At 39.6% G+C, this 23080-nt stretch overlaps 2 protein-coding genes across 2 annotated transcripts; both read right to left on the bottom strand.

The window, feature by feature from the left end:
• Nucleotides 1-137: 137 nt before the first annotated feature.
• Nucleotides 138-4989, bottom strand: LOC131466916 (beta-1,3-galactosyltransferase 1-like). Its single transcript, XM_058640508.1, has 2 exons — nt 4784-4989; nt 138-2845 (listed from the first exon to the last, which is right to left on the bottom strand). The coding sequence occupies exon 2, from the start codon at nt 2837-2839 to the stop codon at nt 1784-1786; it is 1056 nt and encodes a 351-aa protein (XP_058496491.1). The 5' UTR covers nt 2840-2845; nt 4784-4989; the 3' UTR covers nt 138-1783.
• A 4849-nt stretch (nt 4990-9838) lies between these two features.
• On the bottom strand, nt 9839-15482 carry LOC131466994 (beta-1,3-galactosyltransferase 2-like). Its single transcript, XM_058640653.1, has 2 exons — nt 15263-15482; nt 9839-11485 (listed from the first exon to the last, which is right to left on the bottom strand). Exons 1-2 carry the CDS (start codon nt 15289-15291, stop codon nt 10381-10383), a joined length of 1134 nt encoding a protein of 377 aa, XP_058496636.1. The 5' UTR covers nt 15292-15482; the 3' UTR covers nt 9839-10380.
• Between the last annotated feature and the right edge of the window lie 7598 nt (nt 15483-23080).

Below are 23080 nucleotides of genomic sequence, written 5' to 3'. Positions count from 1 at the left end.
CTTGTCTTTTTTGTATGAAGCACTGTTGTCACTTTACTTTTATTGTTGTCACTACTATGACTAAATGTTGTATGTGTGTGTGGAGGAAGCCAACTCACTTCACAGTAAACCAAATATACCGATGCGTATAAAGAATGTGACCATGACCTTTTATTCACTCATTTGAGCACTCATTTGCAATCACCTTTTTATCAATGTGCCAACTTTTCCACCGCAATCGAGGGTGAAAACTTGACATTTGAAGACATTTGCTCTGTTTCCATTCAAGAAAATGAGTATACATAAATAAAGATTAAATTAAATATCACAACCATGACTAGGTTTGTTTTCTTGTGTCACGTGATCTTTTAGTACACATCAAAGCATAAAAAAGGAGCCAAATTCAACTTTGCCAGTGTGATTGTCCATAAACTCTTGTGTCTCTGTTGAGGAGCATTCAACAGACACCGATGCAGACTGAATGTGATGTTTTCCTGCCCCCCCGTGGTGAAATCACAGCAGTGCAGAAACACAAACCAGATCCAAACGGTCCCGCTGTTATCTCAAAGTATAAAACAGTTCACCTTTACACTTCAATGAAACACTTTTTTTACATTTTCAATATAAATAATACAAACACATCTGATGGTGTCCCTAATAACGGATCTAGAATTTCCCACATGCCCTGAGCAGCCCTATGGTACAGCAGTACATTTGTTCACATTCACAAAGCAACTTCAGTTTACCGTTTCAAAAAGAAATCCCCCATTAAAAAAACACACGAAACAAGGCCAAATCCCATGATTTCACAAATAACATAACACTTTACAAATGCTATTTTGTGGCAGCTTTACAAAAAAATAAGACAAAATCCTATTTATTGACTGAATCCTATTTTAAGATAAACTCTTTGGCTACCCTTGTTATGTCTACACTCCCCACCTAGAGCTCTACAAATCCATTTTTATGCAGACTTTTCTATAGCTTAGATTTTTCTTTTTCTTTTTTTTTATGGGCTCATGTATAATCAAAGACATTAACCCCATCCCCAAAAAAACTAAATTCAAGTCTTCACACTGGAAAAAAGGCCTCTCCAAAAATAAGCAAAAAAAAAATAATAATACAAGATTTATTTTTGCTTATTACAAGCAAAAAATATCTTGTATTATTTTTATTTTTTTTGCCAATAAAACAAATCTCAAGTCTCTTGGTAAGATTTATTGAAATAAGACATTATATTTAAACCTTACAAGATTAGGGTGATCTTGAAATCAGCTGGAAAAACTCATTTTCAGCTATATTTTACGAGTATTGTGATGTCTTATGTCTCAGCATAAGCTTGTGATGCTCAAAAATAGTAGTTTCCCCTCAAAGGTAGCATCTTTTTTTGTCATCCTGTTTGTGTTAAGTGTATTTAACTAATGTTTAGTTGTGACACTGTTCTAGATTTAAGTCCACCACCTACGTAAGAAAAACAGCCACACTGTTCTGTGCCTTGTGAGTTGTGAGTCGGGCATGTTGACCATGTAGTTTTAAATAAAGCAGGTTTGTTGTCTCAATTCAATGCAAATAACACAACAGCTTAACAACCTTATGACGTGTCACAAAAGCTGTGACTCCAAATAACATGTTTTCACTGTTACTGTTCCACTTAACAAGATATTCAAGATGCACTGTCTAAAAACAAGCTCCTTTATCTCACTGTATCTTACTCTTTAGGGGATTAAAGGTGTGATGAGATATTTTGACTAGCAATTAGAAAAATAAACTTGGCAAGATTTTGAGTTTTTGCAGTGGCATATGTTCAGCATGTAAGGTCCGGGTCTTTGGTCCTCTCCCAGTAATTCTTCATCAATGGTATGCCCGTCGTCATCACAACGACGGCTTTTGAAAGGGTGCAGTTGCTCAGCGGATGCTTGGGGGCGACTAAATACATACCGGGTGCGGGTGGTTCAGTGGGGGAAATGCCCAGGCGTTTCAGACACATACCCATGTAGGCGTCTTCGATGTAGATTGGTTTAATCTGAGTGGAGATACCTAAAATTTTGCGTGGGAGGTCCAGGGACATGACGTAGGACATGCCCAGAGGATAAGGTGGGTACTCTGGCTCGGCAATGATCTCGGGTGGCAGAAAGAACCTGTTGTTTGAGTCTCTTATAACTGGGCTGTGCCACCAAACCAAACCGGACATGTAGTTCTGTTTGGCCGTGCTCGGGTCCATCAGAAGTTTAACCAAGTTTGGGACATGGAGTAATGTATCGGAGTCGATCTTTATGAAGTAAGCGCTGTTATTGCAGTTTGCAACCAGCCACTCCAGCATGACCATGGACTTGATGGTCAGGTTGTAGTAGCTGTCCCGGAAGTTGCTCTGAATCAGATCGTGGTGCTCCTGGTTCTCCTGCTGGAGCTTCTCTTGCATCTGCTCCGCATCAGCTCCTCCAGGCCGACCCAGTATGAAGAGGGTGTCCACCACCTGACCCAGAACTATTTTCTCATTGCCCCATGTCTCTCGAATGGCGTCCCGAACTTTCACCTCACCGGGTGCAACGGGGACCATCAAAATCACAAAGGGATCCCTGGTCTTACACACTGGCGTGTCATCCATGATGAATTTGTAATTCCCTGGATAGGCCACATGAAATGGTCCAGGATCTTCCCAGTGTGGTTCTTCTGTTGTAGATATTGTTGTCGACGGTGCTTCTGGAGTAGTTGCTAAAAAGACAAAATTTATGATGTTCATCCTGAAGGCATTGTTCCAAATCTCCCACGTTTGGTCAAAGTTGAGATAGACAATGAAGATGATCATCACCGCCAGGGTGCCAAAAAACATGTATTGCACGTTTTTCCTTGTCATATTCATCTTAAACTGAAAGAAGACAAAGAGAGAGAGATTCAGTGTTAATAAAATGTGATTCAGGTAAAACAGCAACACGTGATTGTATTAAGTTTAAAAACCATACTTTGTTACGTTTAGATCTTAAGACTCTATTTCTTTATACTACAAGCTTGGAGGATAATCATTGTTCTCTTTCTTTCTTTACGCTCTGTTTACATTCTCTAAATTACACACTACTTTGTTGATTTGGAGAGGCGATACTATATTTGCAGAATAAATAGCAGAACTTCCGGAGCACAAGCAGGTGTACAAGGACATGCAAATTGCAGCACGAGTCATCGCTTTTGTAAGAAAGAAAGAAAGAAAGCACAGGGATCATTATGAAATGATTTGTTGTCATAAGTCAGTCTAATAGAACAAGATGAGAAAGTTCCTTCTAGTAACAAAAAGCTGGAAAAATAGTTGCATTTCATTTTAAAATACTGTAGTTTATCATTCAATTCTGCTCTTACAGTTACAAAGAAGCTTCACGACAAATAAGATGAGGGTTGAATTGATTAAAAAGTTGAACGAGAATGTTGGAGCTTTGTCTCTGTATGCATCTTCTAGTGAAGCCTCTTTGCAGTTCTTACAATGTTCCCGTCGTCTATGTCTGTTGCTCTGTACACCACTTGTTTCCCCCTCCTTAGGACATTCCAAATAGTTTTAGTGGCTTTGTGCAATTACTCTGAATTTCTTTGTGGAGAAAAGTCAGCGAGTCTGACCAGTTCTGTAGCATATTAAGACGTTTGTCAGTAATAATGCATGGACTGACACACAGAAAGGGTCTAGAGAGTAAAAAAACACACAAAAAAACCGGTGCATCATTTCACTCATTCACCTGTTACTGTCACATTGAACTGTGTGTCATCGTGTCTTTTCTTTTCTTCGCGTCCGTCGACGGCCACGTGTTATTTCAAACTTCACCGGGAGGCTCAGCTGTGTCTGAGCTTCAGAAATGCTCAAGAAAATGTCATAGCTCACACTATATACTTATAACACTTAACAATAAAATACTTAACAATTACTCAATTCGTTGTTTTTTTTCTTGGTTAAAACACGATTTCTGATTGTTTCAGCTTCTTAAATGTGAATATTTTCTTAATGTCTTTGCTCCAATAATAATAACAAAGAAATCATTCAAACTGAATCATTTTGGTTTGTGGACAAAAACAAGACATTCCAGAACGTCAAACTGTTCCACTGCTACTGTTGTCATTGAAGGTTAAAAGAATGCATTGTTCCGTTGTCTGTGACTGCGAGGACAAGCAGGTCTGACCTGTGAAACAACTTCTTTTAGAGCGTCAAAGTTTTGCATGACTGACAGAACAGGTCAGGTGTGCAAAACTAAAGCAAAGTCTGCTGGGCTGGTATTTGCTTTCATATACACAAGTTATCGCTTGTGTGTGTATGTATATATATATGTATATATATCTATATATATACATATATGTGTGTGTGTATATATGTATGTATGTATGTATATATATGTATATGTGTATATATATGTATATGTATATGTATATATGTATGTATGTATGTATATATATATACATATATATGTGTGTGTGTATATATGTATGTATGTATGTATATATGTATATGTATATATGTATGTATGTATATATATACACATATATGTATGTGTATATGTATATGTATATATGTATATATGTATGCATGTATGTATGTATATATATATATATATATATACACATATATATGTATATGTCTGTATATATGTATGTATATACATATATGAACTCACAGATTTAAGGTTAAATGACCCAAATAAAACAAGTAAAGAACAACGGAGCTGAGTGAATTTAAGTTCCCTCATCAATGAACGAGTCGCAGGTTAGTACATGTGAGTGAAGAGTTAATGACAAACGCCACTGTGTCTCCCCTTTCACGCTCGTGCGGACTTACCTGCGGTTTGTTTCTGTCCTTCTTTTCTCTTTTAACCGAACTCCCGGCGGTACGTGTCCCCTTCTGCTGCCAGCAGTTTGGTGACCATTCAGCCTTTGTTTTTGTTTTTGTGTTGTCTCGGTCTGCTCAGCTCAAGTGAGAGACTGAGTTCCTGGTCAGCTCAACACGATCCACTTCCCTGTTGACTTATCTGACAGTGTCATGACAAAAAAAACAAAATGCCGTGAGGTACCAACACAGGCACACACCCTCACTCTCCCACACACCCACAGCAGTTCGCTAAAGTTGGAAAGATATTGACAAAAATCGGCTCAAAACTTTCTATAAACATGAGCGTGGTCTCTTCCCAATCAGAATGCTTTTGGACAATTTTGATGAATTGATTTTCAAATCAAACTCTCTCGTTATAACGAGATACGAGGTTTTCTCGTTATAACGAGAAAACAATCTTATCTCGAAATAACGTGATAGTTTCTCGATATAAATAAATATGTATATGTATATAAATATAAATATAAATATAAACATATATATATATATACATATATATCAGCAGAGATTGCTGATAAAGTATTATATTGATATTAACTTTAATTACAGCATAATAATAATAATAATAATGGTGATGATATATATTAATATATATATTACATATATGCAGATGTCTGCATCTGTCTCTATATGTGGCGGTCGAAGATGAGTGAGTGAGTGAGCGTGATATTACCGTCATATACTTTGTCCACCACTAGATGTCATACGCTTGTCTACTTTGTTTATTTATCAAATGATCTCATCAGGTTCTTAAAAGCTCACATCCCTCCTCTCCATACACGTCAAACTGTTACATTTCCTATATCTATTTGACTTTAAACTGTATTAAAAGTAACTCCAGTCTTAATCAGTGCAGATGAACCACACACACGCACTGATCTACTTTTTAATCCCACTGAAACAATAATCCCCACAAACAGGACGCTAAACAAATAAGACACTGAAATAAGAATGGTCACACACTGAACAGCGGCTGCTGCGCTTTATGTTAGCTCGGCTGCAACAATGCATCCATTAATCGATAAGTAATCAATACCAAACTAATGGTTTTTTTTTCAATAAAAGAAAGTTCTGTGATTTCACCGCCTTTGACGTGAATATCCAGTATTTTCTGGTTTCTTTGTTGCTCTAAAGAAAGTAAGTTGTTTGCAGGTGTGGGATAATATGCAGTTCAATCCTGTACAGTGATAAACTAAAGACATTAACAATGAGTTGATCATGTTAAAGTTCCAGTATCGAGATCGTCGTCAATGACGAAGAATCACAAAAAAATGCCAATATACAGTATCTTTGCAATCATAGGACTTAATGATTTATAATTATCTTATTTAGATTCTTGTCTTTCACTATAAAAAACATGTGTATCCTATCTGTAATTTAAAAACAAAAAACTATTTGTTTCTTACCAAAAGATGAGGTCATTTCAGTGTTTCAAGTCATTGTTTTACCACAATAATGTTGTTATGTTGGTCAGGATGCACATATCGTTAAATCACCTCTATTTGATAACATAGGGTAAAACATAAAACAGTAAAAAATTATTGAAAATACAAACTTAAGTAGGAAATGATGTTTGTACAGTGAATGTAAAAGTGTACATCGTGTATTTGCTGCAGATACTCATTCAGTATAATCATACAGTGCAAATGTGTGTATTTTGACACAAACTCTCCGTTTTGCAGCGCTGCACCTTTATATCAGTGACCAAACACAAGCTCAGTTAACATTTCACCTCATCTCAGTGTAACCTTTAGACCCGGGACCGACCAGAACGTCACCTCCGTTGTTATCTGTCAAGCAATAAATTACAATAATCTGCAATGATAACGGCCAACAAGCAACCTGCATGCATGTTCTGCACCTGTATGAGAGGAAGTTGCTTTCCTCCCCAGCAGGTGATTCAAATCTGCTTTAGTCACTGTCAAAGGGAAACCAAAATAACTATTCCGTGGTGGTGTACCCCCAGTCCAGAATAAACCTGGGGGTTAAAGCGGCCTATGCTAGGATTATACCCCGCTTATATTATGGCCTAGGCTGCTTTAAATGCAGAGTATAAATTAGCCTAGGCCAGACTATACCCCTCTTGTGTAAAGAGGTTTTGATTGTATTTACACAAAGAATGACTTAATTGTTCAACATATTATTGGGGTTCCAGCTGTGTCCTTGAAGCAAAATTGTGGCTTGTGAAATGATGCCGTCCACCAAAATCTTATTCCAGGGTAAATACATGTTCCTGTTCCTGTTCCTGTAGTGAGTGAATATACAATCAAATACAATCCAAGTGTAAATACAGTCAAAATCTCTTTAAGTAGGGTAGGGTATTTTAAGTAATGGGTAATGTATGGCCTAGGCCTACCCCCAGGCATAGTTTGGCCTAAGACAGTTTATTCCCCGGGTATACTCTGGCCTGGGCCAAACTATGCCCGGGTTTATTTTGGCCAGGGGTTAATCTGGTCTGTCACAGTTGTACATTTTAATTGGAGCTTTTGTTTATCTTGCCACTTGGCCATCGGACAGAAGCTTGCTCCTGATGATCATGTTGTAATGTCTTAATAGAAAGCACATTTTAATATACTCACAAAATTAATATACATTACAAGTTGACAAAATAATCTGCAGTGGCGGGAAAATCCGCCGAAAAAGGGACACACACGATACATCCCTCTCATCTCTCTGTCCCTCCGCTGTGCTTGTATTCACAGGCTGCGCAGCACAGACACACACACACACCCCTCAGCCCTCAGTAAACATCCAATCACTGTTGCAGTATGCAAATGAGCCAAGACGTAGCCTGACAGTTTGTGTCAGGTTTCAGCACGGCCACGGAGTGGGTTAGACTTTGAAGGAGCAGCGCCATGTCCACTGTGACCTGTGTCTGACGGACCCTACGTAAAGCCCCGCCCCAGGCTGTAGTTCTATACTGTTTTTTTTTATATATATATAATCACAGCGGAGAGAAATTCGTTTTTTGAGCTGTTAAGTTGCCAAAAAAAAAGTTCTGCTGTATATCTGTTGTGTTTTATAAATTAGTTTGAGAAGATGTTTTATTATTATTCATAAGACTACCTTTCAGTTTTGTAAATATTGACTATAGTGTGTGAAGTCCTATTTTAGGTTAAAATTTGAGAATTAGGCCATCCAGTTAAGATAAATGTTATGTTGTTGGTTGATAAAATCTGGATGAAGGATGTTTTATTTTATTTTTCAGTCCCCCCTCCCCCCCCCCCCCCCCCCTGAGGGATTGCCACCTTATTGTGGTCAGGGGGGTTGTGTGCCTCAGTGACCTTAAGAGCTATACCAGCAGGAGCTTAGTCTTCAGGTGGGACACCCAAGTTGGACAGGTCTGAAGGTAGAGGCCTGACAAAGTGCAATCCACTTCTTTAGGTTGGGGTTGGACCCTTTTCAATGAAGAAAGCATCGTTACTATAAGCACAGAAAAACAAGTGCTGGAGCATGAGGTGTACACATGATGGCCCCTACACATTTCTGACTGCCCCCTCATATATGCCTGCCTAGAACCGGCCCTGCGTGCCCAGAGTGTTGGTTGGGTACTAGGAATCTGAGAGCCACTTCTCTAGACTCCGTAAAACCTCCCTGTTAAACATAAGCATCCCTGACAAGTAGTTCTGCTGGGTGTTACGGCCGATGGCCATCGTCCTCCCTAATTTAGCCTTGAGTTAGGTATGCAAACTAGTCTGTCTGGTCCCTCGCCTATGATTGGAGAGGACAGGCGGAGTTGCAGGTGGACTGGACAGCGCTTAGTGCGGCCACAGAACCTCGAGTTGTCTCACTACCAATGGAACAAGACAAGAAGCCGTCTCCCAGTCCACACCTCAGTAGCAGTGAACTAGTGATGTGTTTGAGTAATGTTGAGTAGCATGCGTTAGAAACTTCGGTCTATATGCCTCAGGTCCTTAGCTTCGAAAAACTGATCCCTCATTCTCACTGTAGGTTTGATTTTTAATCTTGTCTAGATACACTAGGTATAGTGATGCAGTCCCACCCCTGTAATTTTTGTTATCCTTAAAGTTAACTGAGTTCTTTTAAAGTGGGATTGTAGTCCAGTTTTTGACTGACAGGTAATTTAGCTCTTTCTTCTAAAGTGTCCTTTTTCATTTGCTTTTCGTTTGGTTTGAACGACATCCTCTTCCCATTTTTCCGTTGTTTGCCAGATTATTTTGTGAGTTTCCCCTTAACTCCTTTTGTAAAATAAATTATTATTACCAAGTATGTGTATCAGACCTGGCACGCTGCTCACCAGGCATCTCCATGATGCCTTAACTGCTCAGATGTCAGGCATTGTCTCAGAGCTGTCGTCAATATAAATCTTTCATCACTGACTCCAGAGTTTCCATCGCTGGTCGTCTCACCTGGTAATCCAAAATCTCAGTGACAGCGCTCATATATGGACGGTGACACCGATTCTACATGCAGAATAGGCCGTGAAGACATCAGCAGGGCTACTGACAATGGACACTATGGATGGTCGTCCCCTGTCCGACAGTCAACTCTCAGGGTGGTGTCAATATGAGGAGAACCTGCATACATGTATGTGCTACGTTCAGAATACCAACTCCATCAACTGCATCCCTTCATTGACTCCCTATTATTGATTTTAAAAATGATTTTACTTTATCACTGAGAGCAGTTTATGGAGCCCTTCTTTCATTCATTCATTCATCCATTCATTCATTCATTCATTCATTGTCCACTGCTTTATCCTCCACATGAGCATCATGGGTCACTGGACCCAATCCCCGGGTGTAATGCGGAGTATGCCCTTGACAGGTCGCCAGTTCATCACAGTGGAGTCCTTCATTCCTTCATTCATTCATTCATTCATTCATTCATTCATAATTTACTGCTTTATCCTCCACATGAGGGTCCTGGGGCTGCTGGCGCCAATCCCAGCTGACATAGGGTGAAAGGCAGAGGTCGCCAGTGGTGCAGCCCTTTTGGTTATCTCAAAGTCACGGTTCGTGAAAAGAGGAGACAACTCTCCCATTCTAGGTTTTCAAGATTTCTTTATTTTTCACAGGAGATCGTACAAGGTGCATTGTCGAGATAAAGAAAGGTAGAAATAAAGGTACATACAATAAAAAGTGAAGTAGATTAGAATATAAAGAAAACTGTACCCAAGAATAAATAAGAAATAAAAGGAATACATACAATTGTACAGGAAACACTCTTCTCTGTCTCTACCTCTCTCTCTCTCTCTCTCTCTCTCTCTCTCTCTCTCTCTCATATATATGTATATATATACATGCATACATACAGGAATACAGTGCAGTGACACAAATTAGACTGGAAAAATTAATTCATAACTGTGTCCACACAGCCCTTGAAAAAAATAAATCTATATTCAATGATACATAGCATTAGCTCTGAGGGTTTTAAAGGCACTATTGTCAAAAACTGCATATGTTAATTTCTGTACACCTTCAAATTATGCGACACTTAAATTCACATTGAGGAAATTGCAATTAATAGTAAAGATACATCCCATCCCTAAACCATTTGGTTGTTTGTTTATTTATTTCCTTGACCTAACAAGGTGCCCCTGGCTTTTTCAAGTCTGTCCAGTAGTTTAATATTTCTCGTGAAGAACCAAGAATGAAGGTGATGACTCTGGAGAATATACAACGGTCATACTTTGTATTGTAGGCTTGAAACTGCCAGGGATTCGGTGGAGATGTGGGTGTAAATCCAAGCTGTTTCATGCACATTCCAATGTAAGCGTCCTCTATGTTAAAGGGTTTTATTGATTTGGAGACTTCCACAAATTTCTTTGGAAGATCATTGGAGAAGACGTATCCCATGCCCAGAGTGTAGGTTGGATACCGGGAATCTGGGTACAACTCCTCTGGAACATACCACTTGGACTCCTTGTAACGGATAACCTCCCTGTTAACCATAAGCATCCCTGTCAAGTAGTTCCACTTGGGAATACCCGGTAGTGTAAGCATTTTTACGAGATTGTCAATGTTCAAGAACATGTCTGAGTCAACCTTCATGGCATATGCTGCTGTTGGGCAGCGGGTGGCCAGCCAATCCATGATGACCATTGTTTTGATGGTCAGATTGAGGTAGCTGTCCATGAAGCTGCTCTGGATCAAGTCATGGTATTGAAGATTCTCCTGATCGAGCTTTTGTTTTTGTTGCTCGTCATCGGCATTACGAGGAAGACCCAGCATAAAGAGCGTGAGCACCACCTCACCCTGCACCAGGCTCTCATTGCCCCATGTCTGTCGGATAGCATCCCGAGCTTCCCTGTTTTGTGGCGCTACTGGAACCATCAACACCAGGAAAGGAGTTATGGATTTGCACACCTCTTTGTTATCCATAATAAAGTCATAGTTGCGTGGGTAGGCCTGGTGGTACAGAGTACCTGTCAGTGCTGCAGTAGGAACTGTGCTTGTTACGTTTTTGGTTTCAATGACTTCATTGAGTCTAAATCCTGGTCCTGAATAGACAGTCCTAGGAAATTGTATGGTCCAATTAAAAATGTTTTGGTAGTGCTCATGGAATGAAAAATCCCACCATGATGCAGAGCTGAAGATGACGAGGAACCCAACACAGAACAGAAGCAGGACCTTGAACCAGAGGTGGAGTGCGGACTTCCTCACAGGACACAGGCTCACACAGCATGCTCTACAAAGACAACAAAGACAAAGTTAAGACTTGTGCATAAACAACTCCAAAATTAAGGAGACCTGTAAAACAGCTGTAAGGAAAATGTGTTGGGGTTGGGTAATTTTAATAAATATAAATAGTAATGGGTAACTTATGCTGTGGTTCCACCATGGTAAGTTTCAGTTTGGTTTGGAATGGTAAAGCCTTGGGGCAGGCTTTCGTTTCGCCTGAGAATAGAACCTTTACTGTGTAAACGTGTGTGTGTATATATATATATATATATATATATATATATATATGTATGTGTATATATATATATATATATATAGTATATATATATATCTGTGTATATATATACAGATGCCAACCTTTTTCACAAAAGCTCTGTATGTGTTTGTCTTTTTCATTTTTACATTATGGGTTTTTTATCCCCTTTGGCTTTTCTCCAGATTCTCTATAGACTCACCCAGAAAAGTAAATGTGTACTGTGTACAAGGTGTGGTATGCTGATTAACCTTTATGTGATCTAGAGGAAGCAAAGGGGCTGAGATTATTACACAGATTGCCTGATTTGACTGTAAAACTGTGATATTTGGAGCTAATTCTCACTTCTTGTCACATACCTGCAGCTTTTCCGTCATTTGTAAACAAACTTTGGACGCTGTTACTGTAACAATGAATGATTAAATGATGGAAAGATGAGCCATGGGAGGAACCCTCCGTTGATGCACTGATGCACCTGAACTCTTTCACTGAAGCCACACCTTCATTGTCAGAGACATGCACCGGAACTGGTCAGACCTGCAGATCAACCTCTCAGCTCACTGGTATTAGGTGGCTTCAGTTTATTTTGGGGCTAGTTCTACACATATCATAGTCCATTTTGATTCCACCAGCCATCCATGAACTTTTTAACGTTGATGATAGCGGTGTTACTTCAAGAGCTCAATATTTTCTCAGGTGTAAGAAGTTTGAGAACCACTAGTCTACACCACATCTGTCAAACTCAGTAGCAGTAGGAAAGTGCCTGGGCACAGCAGGTGAAGCAGGTGATGACTGAGTCTATCATGTTTTCATAGAGAATGACCACAAAGGTCCTTATCTATGCAAATCGAATTGGTTTGAAACAACACTGTACTTAGAACAGCAAGAGCCAACACTTAGTGTCTCTCTCACAGCTCTGAACAACAGTAATCAGGCTCTTGCCCAGGTGTAACAGACCAAATGAATAACCCTAACCCTATGGGTTCAGGGGTCGTGGTCTTATTTCAAGATTCAAGTCAGTTAAGGTTTCTCACTGAACTTACATGACACAGCTGAAACCCCAATAACATGGTGAACAATTAACAAACAATCAAAACCTCTTTACACAAGAGGGGTATAGTCTGGCCTAGGCTAATTTATACCCAGTATAATCTAATCTAGCATAGGCCGCTTTAACTCCATGGTTTATTCTGGACTGGGGTTATACTATGGCCTGTTACACCAGGAGAGAGCTTGGGTCACATAATTAACGGGTTTAAAACCACAATGAATATTTACGCTTTGCCTAACCTGACTGATAACTCAACTATGCAGTCCCCCCCGAAGGTCAACTCTATGTGTCAGCAGAGAAAGGCCTCCAAAACCCTTTAAATAGCCTGACTCTGGAACTCACAGGCAGACTGACAGTGGATGCCCAACTGCCCAACATCTACCTGTTCATGTTCGCAATTGTCTCAGTTCTCCTCAGATCTGAGCTGCTTCCAATAAAGCTTTTCAAAGTGTCGTGCCGTGGCGAGGCGAGTAGAGCCGGTGGAAATACGCCATTAGAGGATTAAAACGAGCTGTCAATCAGCCAGATTGGCCAATAGTAGCCAGAGCTGTGGCCCTGAACACGCTGAGGCTCAGAGTTGTCTTTGACAGTCCAGACCACAGAGCCACAAATATATAGATTTTTGAGTAATTTTTTTAATTCTAAACAAGTTTTTATAAGACCAATAGATACATGTAAATAAAATTAATTAAATGGGTTTAATAATTTGGTACCCATAGTAATCTTAAATGGCGCAGATGGTGCCAAACTAGAGTCGCCTAGGCATCTCTTTACTAAAAACTCTGCTTCACTTCAGCATCATCAGACTTCACACAGCTAATGTCCACATGTTGTTACATGACTTCCATGAATTTCTAAGCTACTAATGCACATTTTTAAAGGAGATATTTATTCTAAAATGCAATATTTTGTTGGGCCAGGTAAAAAAATCCTTCATTCCTTCAAAACAATTTCCCCTTGGGGATGAATAAAGTATTTATATTCTATTCTATTCTATGAATAAAGTATTTCTATTCTATTCTATTCTATTTATGGTGGGTCCCATATGCATTTACTCTGGCAGAGTGGTATCTACAGTGAAACCTACACTTACACAGAGCTTGAAATTGCAGAGATAGACTCTATTTAGTTTAGGCATGTCATTTTCGAGCAGGGACCCCAGAAAGTGGGTCAGTGGGAAGAATAGGTTAACTCATCTCTGACTCCAGAAACTCCATCCTTGGTCGGCTCACCTGATAATCGAATCTCTGCAACATGGTTCACACAACTTAATGTTCACAAATCCGAACTATGCCTTTAGGAACAAGCGCTGGGGGGTGACGAGAGAGGAGCGCAGGCGGTGCCATATGTAGCCAATTGTTGTTCTATATTTAAGAAGACACACAGCGTCGAAACTCATGTGGGACACTTTGCATGTTCGTGCTTGGATTATCTGCTCAATCATCAGCAGCAGCATCAGCAGCATAACAGTTTACTCCTGAGGGGAGGAAGAGGCATGAGGAGCAGGATGCGCCCGTGTGTCTGTGCGCTTTTACGCACAGAGGCCTCTTTAGATACGCACGGGAATACTGCACCATTGTCTTTCGACCAGGTTTTTGTTGGTTAATGGCGCAGTGCTTTAATGCTTATTTGAGCGCTGGCACATTGCACACACACACGCACACACAGTCGATTGTCATCGATTGTCATCGACTACACGTCAAGTCAACTCCCTTGTAAAATAAAACTACACAAGATAAACGTGGACTGAAAACACAGAGCCTCAAACAGAGGAGGTTTTAAATTGGCTCAGTCCCTCATTTGTTATTTTGCTCCGTCTTTTTCAGCGGAATACATCTGACTACTGTTCTACTGAAATACAGCAGAGGAAATCAGGTGAGACAGGTAGAAACTGCATGATGTTAATTTCAATAGAAAAATGGTCCGGTGTTGGTCCCGTGTTTTATTTCATGAAAACAATATTTATTTATTTATTTATTTATATGTTTATTTCGGCCATGTCAGTTAGATCATCATCATCACACATCATCTTAGTATAGTTCACATAATACACATAACCGAAAGGGAAATTGCCCTCACGAAATATTGAAGTATCTTGTAACATGTACAATTGTTTAATTTCAAATTTGATCTACGATTTGCTCCTTAATTTAATATATAAACCTGGATTTGTCCTCTGAATTTGATATTATTTGATCTAGACCTAGACCTGGACCTGGACTTGGACACTGGAGTTGTGTGTGTGTGTGTGTGTGTGTATTTCAATCACACATGTCTGTAACCTCCGTGTGTTCTTCGCTTCCTTGAACCTGAAAAAGAGTGTGTTTTTTTTGTTTTGTTTTGTTTCAACTGAACCTCACACACAAATATAATGGCTGTTTATTTGTTAATTTGTTTATTTTGTTGTTGTTGTTTTTTGTAACCCCGGACAACAGGTGTATTTGCGTTGGAAGGGAGTTAAAATGACAATGAGCGCTTACCTTTTTGTGTCCCTTTCTAGATCGTCCATGACGGCATCGACCCTTCCTTACTTCCTGAATCTCTCCTCCTTTAGTGAACTTTACCCTTTGCCATGAAAAACCCAGCTGATAGATTCAGAGGAAAAGACGCAAATTCACACCTCAGTTCCGCCCAAAGGTTGTGACGAGAGAAAGAATTTCTCCCTCTTTCTCTCTCTTTCACTATCTCTCTCTCTCTCTCTCACACACACACACACACACACACACACACACACACGCACGCACACGCACAAACATACTAAACAGTAAAAAAAACAGGAATTTCAAGTTTCGGAACCCGTTCCTGATAGTTCCCCTGTGACATACAAGATAGGCTTTACAACTGGTAATACCATTATCACCAAAAGGTTAAAATACTGTAAAATGTCTGTAAATGATTCACACGTCAATATTACACACGTCAATTAGCTACATATTAATGATATGTAGCTAATTCATTTGTTTTTTGTTGTAGTTTTTTTTTTCTGTTGAGTCAAAGTTATGATTCATTTTATATCGCATTTTTACTCGTGATATAAAGTAGCAACAATTGTGCTTGTGTCACAAAAAAAAACACATTTCCAAATATCACAAATTCAATCCAACTTTAAATATTTTGAGCACTTTTTGCTCAGGTGTGTTTATAGTTGGTGAACAATCATCGTCAGATTGCTTAGGTTGAGCTGAAAAAAAAGGATATAAGACACTCTATATTGCACATTCTCATACCCTCTGTATATATATTGTATGTTTTAACATAGTAATGGAAAAAGCAGCACAATTGCTCCATGTTCTAAGGGTTGAATGGTCTGTGGTCTGATTGGGTGAGCATTAAGGTCTTGGTATACTTCCGCGCACAGTGCGCGTCGAATATCATAGACAGGGTTCTGTAGTATCCCACTTCACCATCGGGTGGCGGTACAAGTCTGGGCGCTGCGGTCCACATGCGCGGATGAATACCAGGGCCTGAACCACTCCAGTGCTCGAGTGGTTCAGGTCCATCAAGCCTTGAGCCTGTATCCTCTTCTGCTCCTCTCTCGTGTGAGGTCCCTCAGGGCTCAGTTTTAGGCTCTCTTCTCTTCTCTCCCTCTATACTATATGTTTCCATGTTTCCAGGGATAGTGAAGTGCCCATTTCTAAGGCTAGTGCACAGTGCTGTCACCACTATGTATCAGTGCCACGTGCAACCACACCTTTAAAGCCTCAGATCCTTTTTATGTTCATTTATTTTTGCCGTTTTGTTTCATTCTTTTCAACTTACTTTGCAACTGGGAGTAAATACTCCAAAGAGGAAAATGTCCAAACGCCGCAAAGCTGAAACAGAGAAGTCATGTTGTTTTTTTTTTAATATTTGTTTGTGTTTATTTTCTGTCCTGGTCAACAACGGTGACGTGACATCCTCAGAGAGTGTTGCCGTGGCCTCAATGTGCAAATCGCATCTGTTGTCGATTTACTGAAATTCTGTTTTCTAAAATTAAATAAAAGGTAGATTTATACAATTTACATTTGTATACATATATATATACATATATACATATACATGTATATATATATATACATATATACATATACATATACATATATATATATATACATATATATCTATATATATACATATACATGTACATATATATACACTTATCAATGTGGAACAGGAGCAAGAGACACAACAACACAGGCCCATTTGTGGTCTTTGACAAACATTTTTGGAAAAACAAACAAAAAGAACCTCTCCCAACATTGTTTGGCTTCTTTTTATGTACCTTTCCCTCTATGAGCCAAATATCATTGCAGCAAAAGTGTACACAGTACTGCAAATACACACCCCTGTGTATTTGTGTATACTCCTGGTTGAATGTGTTCCTCACTTCCTTGTTCCTCACGTCCTCTTGTTTGTAAAGCACATGGCCGATCTGAACAAGATCTTTGTCATCGCACTGATAAACAGAGTCAAGATTTGGCAAAAATAAAAAATAGTCAAACCCACATTCAGTTTCGTCAATACAGTCTTTTTTTTTCTTTTTTCTTGCGACTTTAAGAAAAATCACATGGTCAAACATTTATATCCGTGTGGATAATCTACTGCTTCATGTCACACATCGTAGTGCTGCTGCGTCAACGACCCAGAACAGTTCTGTGTCAAGGTTTCTCCAAGTGAAAACAGAGAGCACTCAGATCACTTCACCACCGCTATCAAAGAGAGATAACGACGTTGAACAAGACAAAGCACATAAAGGGTCGTCTACTTTCATATTGCATGTGTCAGCTGCATGTGGAGACATCTGAATATGACGTGTCTGATTCCTAATACTGTAGCCTTGACTCTCTGTAAACAGACAGAAACTCTGTGGTAAAAGCTCAAAAATCTTATCACTCAAACTGATTATCTGTCAAGTTTATGAGTCATTGAGTTGTGCGATTTAATTTTTAGTCAGTTATCAATGACAGTTTGACGGTCACCTTCACTAGTTAGCTGCAGGCAACTGTACGTGTTTGAGTTAGGTCTGAAGACGTTTCAACCAATCCAAGAGGCTGGAGGGGAAAATCCGTTCCTGAGAATCACACAACTTAACAGATGCGGGTTGTTCACCTCGCTGAGCCAGTTTCAGATCGTTAGTTTCACTTGAGTCGATGGAGTTTGTTTTAAGAACAAACAGTTCAGACTGCAGACAGAGAAGCACTTTGAGCTAAATGCTAACTTACTGTAAATTAGATGACATACAGTGATGGTTATGGGTGTAATGTTTTACTTGTAATTATTACTAAACAGAGGAAGTATAATTCATCTCAAAACCTCATGAGATATAAATGCATGGCTCGATGTGTTTTTATTCATTTTGGGTGAAGTTGCCCTGTATATTTTCAGATCATGGAAGCATGCATGGTGCTACCATACATTTAAAGATCCAGCCGAGACTATGTACGCTCAAACTGGAATGACAAATAGGCCGTGTGATTATGTGTTTCTTGTGCATATATGCACACAAGCCTCATTACACTGGGATTTACACAAACACAGACAAAGAAAACAACAAAACAATCGTCTCCTTTCGTCTCTATGAATTTGCCAAGGGCACAACCTAGCTGACGACAGCCGGCTTGAGGAGGAGCGCCCTCGGGGGGAAAGACCAACCAGGACACAGGATCATTACGTCTGGGCACCACCGCTGCCGACAGGTTCAACACCTCGCCCTCCACACCTTCTTCCTCCTCGTCTTCGCCCTCTGTTTCCACCCCCACCATCCGCCCCAGAGCTCCCAACCCTAACACCGAAGCAGCGGATAGTCCAAAGTGTAACAGAGGGGAGTCTGAGAGGCAGAGTGACCCCATGCTGCTGCCTCCTCCAGCAGAGAAGAGCGGGGCCCCATGGTGGCCCTTTGCTCCTGGGCAACAAAGTGTCCAGTGTCCAAAGTGTGAGTAACAGCCTTCGTGAGGGCAGATGTAGGGTGTAGAAAAAAACCAGATGACTTGACAGCAGTGTACAGAGAAATAAAGCCAAACAAACCCGTTTAACAGGTTTTACTGGAAATACTAAATGGCGAGCTCATGTGATGTATTGACACATTGAGAAAACCAGCATTTTTTTACATCACGGAACAATGAGGACTTGTTGATTCAATGCTGCCTCCATTTTTAAGCTCAAATGAAATGTATTATGTTTGGAATGTGAAATCCATGATTCAGATTTACCTGTGGCACAAACAAACCGACCAGTTCTTGTGTCCTCATATGCTAAAAACACAGATTTCCTCTGTGGTTTGGGGTTTATAAACTTCATTTTCTAGTCACTCAGAAAAGAGCTGTCTAATTGAAGAGATAATACAATAAACTTAAGTTTGAGTATCAGGTGAGGCTTTTATTAGGGGTTAAAATCTGTTTTTCTTAATGTCTCCACTGGCAGCTATGTTTCCTGGTACAGTAAAGTGCCCATACTCTAAGGCCGGTGCATGCACAGAGCTGTCAGTGCCACGTGCAACCACCCTTGTAAAAAGGCTAACAATTGACAGACAGAATGGGTCAGGTGTGCAAACAAAAACAAGCTCATATACATGGGTTCACACCAAGGTTATAATAATAGTTTTATGACAGGATTTTTCATTGGTTTTAAGTTCTTATTTAGTTTTGACATTTTGTTTTCAAAATGAGTTCATTTTAATTTGAAATGCTTAGTGTCAGTTTAGTTTGTATTAGTTTGAGTGCGTGTTTTTTTGTAATATTTGCCAGCTGCAAGGTTCAAAAAGCTTGTGTGCTGTGTCATAAAAACCCAGCCAAAAAATGTATTTATTGTGGTGATACTGTGACTTTTGAGTTGGATGAAGTCTCTCCACGCACCAGCAGATCTTTGACCTTTCAGTTCTGGGGGGGGGGGGGGGGGGGGGGGGCGTTTTGTGTGTGTTGCAACCATCATCACCTAACTTTCGGTTTGACCCACTTGTTTTGTGGCTGTTTGTGGCTCTCCACATTGTGTGGAACACTGCTTTGTGTGGATCTCACCTCATGGTAGCCATGTTGTTACCAGGTGGGAGTGGCACCCATTCATGTGGGTAAGAGTGTAGATTCTGCTAATTCCAGTTCAGATCTTGGATATTCTGTAGCTTGTTTGAAGGTAGGACATGAGAGAACATAACCAAATGTCCAGCATTTGAGTTGTGTCACACATTTATGGAGGTGTGATGACCTCATGACTGCTCTGTCAATGCAGGTGTGTTTGATGAGCCACACCTCCTATTCCTCACGTATTTCTCGGAAATTCAGCCAAGCACCCGCCCTATTTCCTGTTGTCTGTGCCGGATCCATACCCGGAACACGATCGGATATCTAGGACAGTGTAGACGCATTGTGCACATGCACAGAACGGATCTAGTTTCCGGGACGGGTGTGGTGGTGACACACACCACACAGACATTCCAACCACCAACCGGCATTATTACAGCATACTTGTTCTGTTGCGTCTTTTATTCTTCTTCTAATCTGCCGTCAATGGAACAGGTTAAATCTTAATCCGACACAGACAACAAGTAACTCTTTGTTTTATTAAGCATTAATGATACATACAGCATATTGCATAAAGCATTAATGAGTGCTTAAAACCAATTGTAGTGTTACAATCTATATAACATTATAATTCTGTAATTGTTTTAATTATTATTATTATAATGATTAGATTATAGTGCATTATAAGCTTACATTCTTGCATTATAAATAAATATAATAATATTATTTTGGGTGTGTAGTGGTAACCTCGACTGGGCCAGCCATACATTTGCCCCGCACGCCACCAAGTCTCACTCCAAGGTTTTCTCACAAGTCGGCAGCCCTGTGTTGGATCCTGGGAGCTGATTGGTCCTGCACAGGAGGTTCCAGTATAAGAGGCAGCTGCAGTGCTCTTCCCTTGAAGCACCCACAGTCAGACTGCCAGCAGACATTTTGTGCTTGTTTTTAAATAAACTTTTAAAACAGTTGTGTTAAGTTTGTTCCTGGTGGTTTCTTGGAAGTTGCAAAGAGGGAGTCTCCACGTTCTCGTTGCGATCAGGTTTTCCCTTAAGCCTGATCGTAACATACGTTCATACAACAGGGTTTAAGTCGCACCTTTTGGATGAACTGGAACAGAGATGGTGAACCAGTTCTTCTCGTCCAACATCAGTGACTAAAGTAAATCCCATAGAAACACTAACACATAATCTTGAGGAAAGTCTTCCGTGAAGAGTGGAAGCTGTTATAGCTGCAAAAGGGGGACTAACTCCATATTAAAGTACCGTATATGTCATTTCAGTCCCTGTAGGTGAAATGGTCAGACATCCCAATACTTTTGTCCATATAAAGTGTAGCGACTGTCACAACCACGTTCTTCCTGAGTGCCTGAAATCATATCAGCAATTTATTTTCTTTCAATGTCTGCTTATTTTTTTTCCATTTCCATTAAACAAATCAAAATGCAGATACACAACAACACAGAAACTGTATCAAGTTTACACAGCACAGAGACAGTAATGACATGTTCATATAACTACAATGTAATTATACAATCAGGAGCAGAGACTGGTACAAGTTATACTGATATTGACATTTAATTATAGCATATATAATATTAATGGTGATGGTATGATAATTATAGCCTCGACATTCACACATGGCTCCTTTATAAAGTATTTACTATCAGTGACATTTGTGTGTTTGCAGTTTATGGCCAGTAGAAGGCACTAGTGTGTTCTGCATATGGTTGTTGCAGAGGTGATGTCTGCATTAAAGTCAGCTGAATGGAATATACAGTTTCTTTCTGCACTTGTTTTGATATACTGAGATAAAAACTCTGGATAATCAATAAATATATATATATATTTACCCCCTCTTCACAAACTGGTCAGAGACAACAAGCCCATTTTTGAAGAAAGAAAGAATAAGATTCTGAAGGGCATTACTGATGAATATGGGAACCCATTGTGGGCAAAAATGTTGACACTTCCCAGACAAAATACAATTATAGTCTTAAGAAATAACATCTTAATTGCCTATAAGACACTTTACAGACAAAATACAATTACAGTCTTAAGAAATTAACAGTGAGCAGTATTTGTATAATAATAATAATACCTTAAACGTATTAAACTTACAATTCAAACACATTCACTTTGAAATTATGTGGAAAAATCACAAATCATTATTGTGTCATTGTGATTGAATACTGTGACCTGATTTTAAGCTAATTTCTCTGCATAGTTGAACTTTTGAACCACATTGCAACTCCACGATAAATCTAACTACTCAGATCAATGAGTTACAACTCTCCCAACCACAAGAGGGGGCCAGAGAACCAAACACCAATACCAGAACATAATTCACAGCTTAATTCTCTGCAGCTGCTGCTTTACTGATTGTGCCTGAGCAACATTCAGTCTGGAATAAAACACTTCGGTATCCCTGTGGGGACAAGTTATTCAGGCATTGTTGAACGAGTTCCACCATCAAAATAAGAGGCCCATCAAGGTAAGAGAAGCTGATAAATATGGATTATTGGAAGAGTAATTTCACAGTAATAGGACCACTCAGTGAGGATTTGGACTATATCAGCTTATCATTGAATAAAAAAAAAAAACTAACCTTTACCCTAAATATAACCTAAGCTCAATCCTAACCCTAACCCTAAAACCAGGTCTTAACCCCCCAGAAAGCACGCACAGAACTGTTCTTGTCAAAACACTGCATTGACTTGCATTCATTTGCACAGCCTAACCTTAACCACCAGGGGGACCCCAATTGCGTGTGGGGGCAAAAAAACAACAACTTTTAAACGTTAAAGAAATGTAGATATCTTTACATGTATTTAGTTATTTGGTTTTATTTTGTACATTTGTACCAAGTTTTCAAAACCAAACCCAATCAATTGGTTTACGAGTTTGCAGCAAAAATTATGCAACATCTGATGTTTCACTTATAAATAATATATGAGTGCAAATTTGTTTGGTGTAAATAACACAACTATAATATAATAAATGGGACATTTTTTTATAAATAGAGGTTTAGGGCCAAATGTAAAAGAAAATTGGAAAACAGCCTGATTTGTGAGATTAAAATCAGAATTCTGGCATTCTGGCACCTCTTTCAGCTGAAAGACGTGTCCGAGCGAGCTGTAGCATCGTTCGCGTCTTCTTCTCTGGTAGGAATGCGTCCAGACTGACCAAGCGCGGACCATGCCTGACCTTTAATCGAACCACAACTCACAAATCTTAATCCTAACTTGGGTTTTGGACTCCATGGCGACTGACGAGGTCAGTGTTTGTGCCAGAAGATACACACACACTG

Source organism: Solea solea, chromosome 10 (genome assembly GCF_958295425.1).
Source record: "Solea solea chromosome 10, fSolSol10.1, whole genome shotgun sequence".
NCBI classification, from domain to species: Eukaryota; Metazoa; Chordata; class Actinopteri; order Pleuronectiformes; family Soleidae; genus Solea; species Solea solea.
Note: the sequence above shows the minus strand (reverse complement) of the source record. Positions and strands in the feature narration are given on the sequence as shown.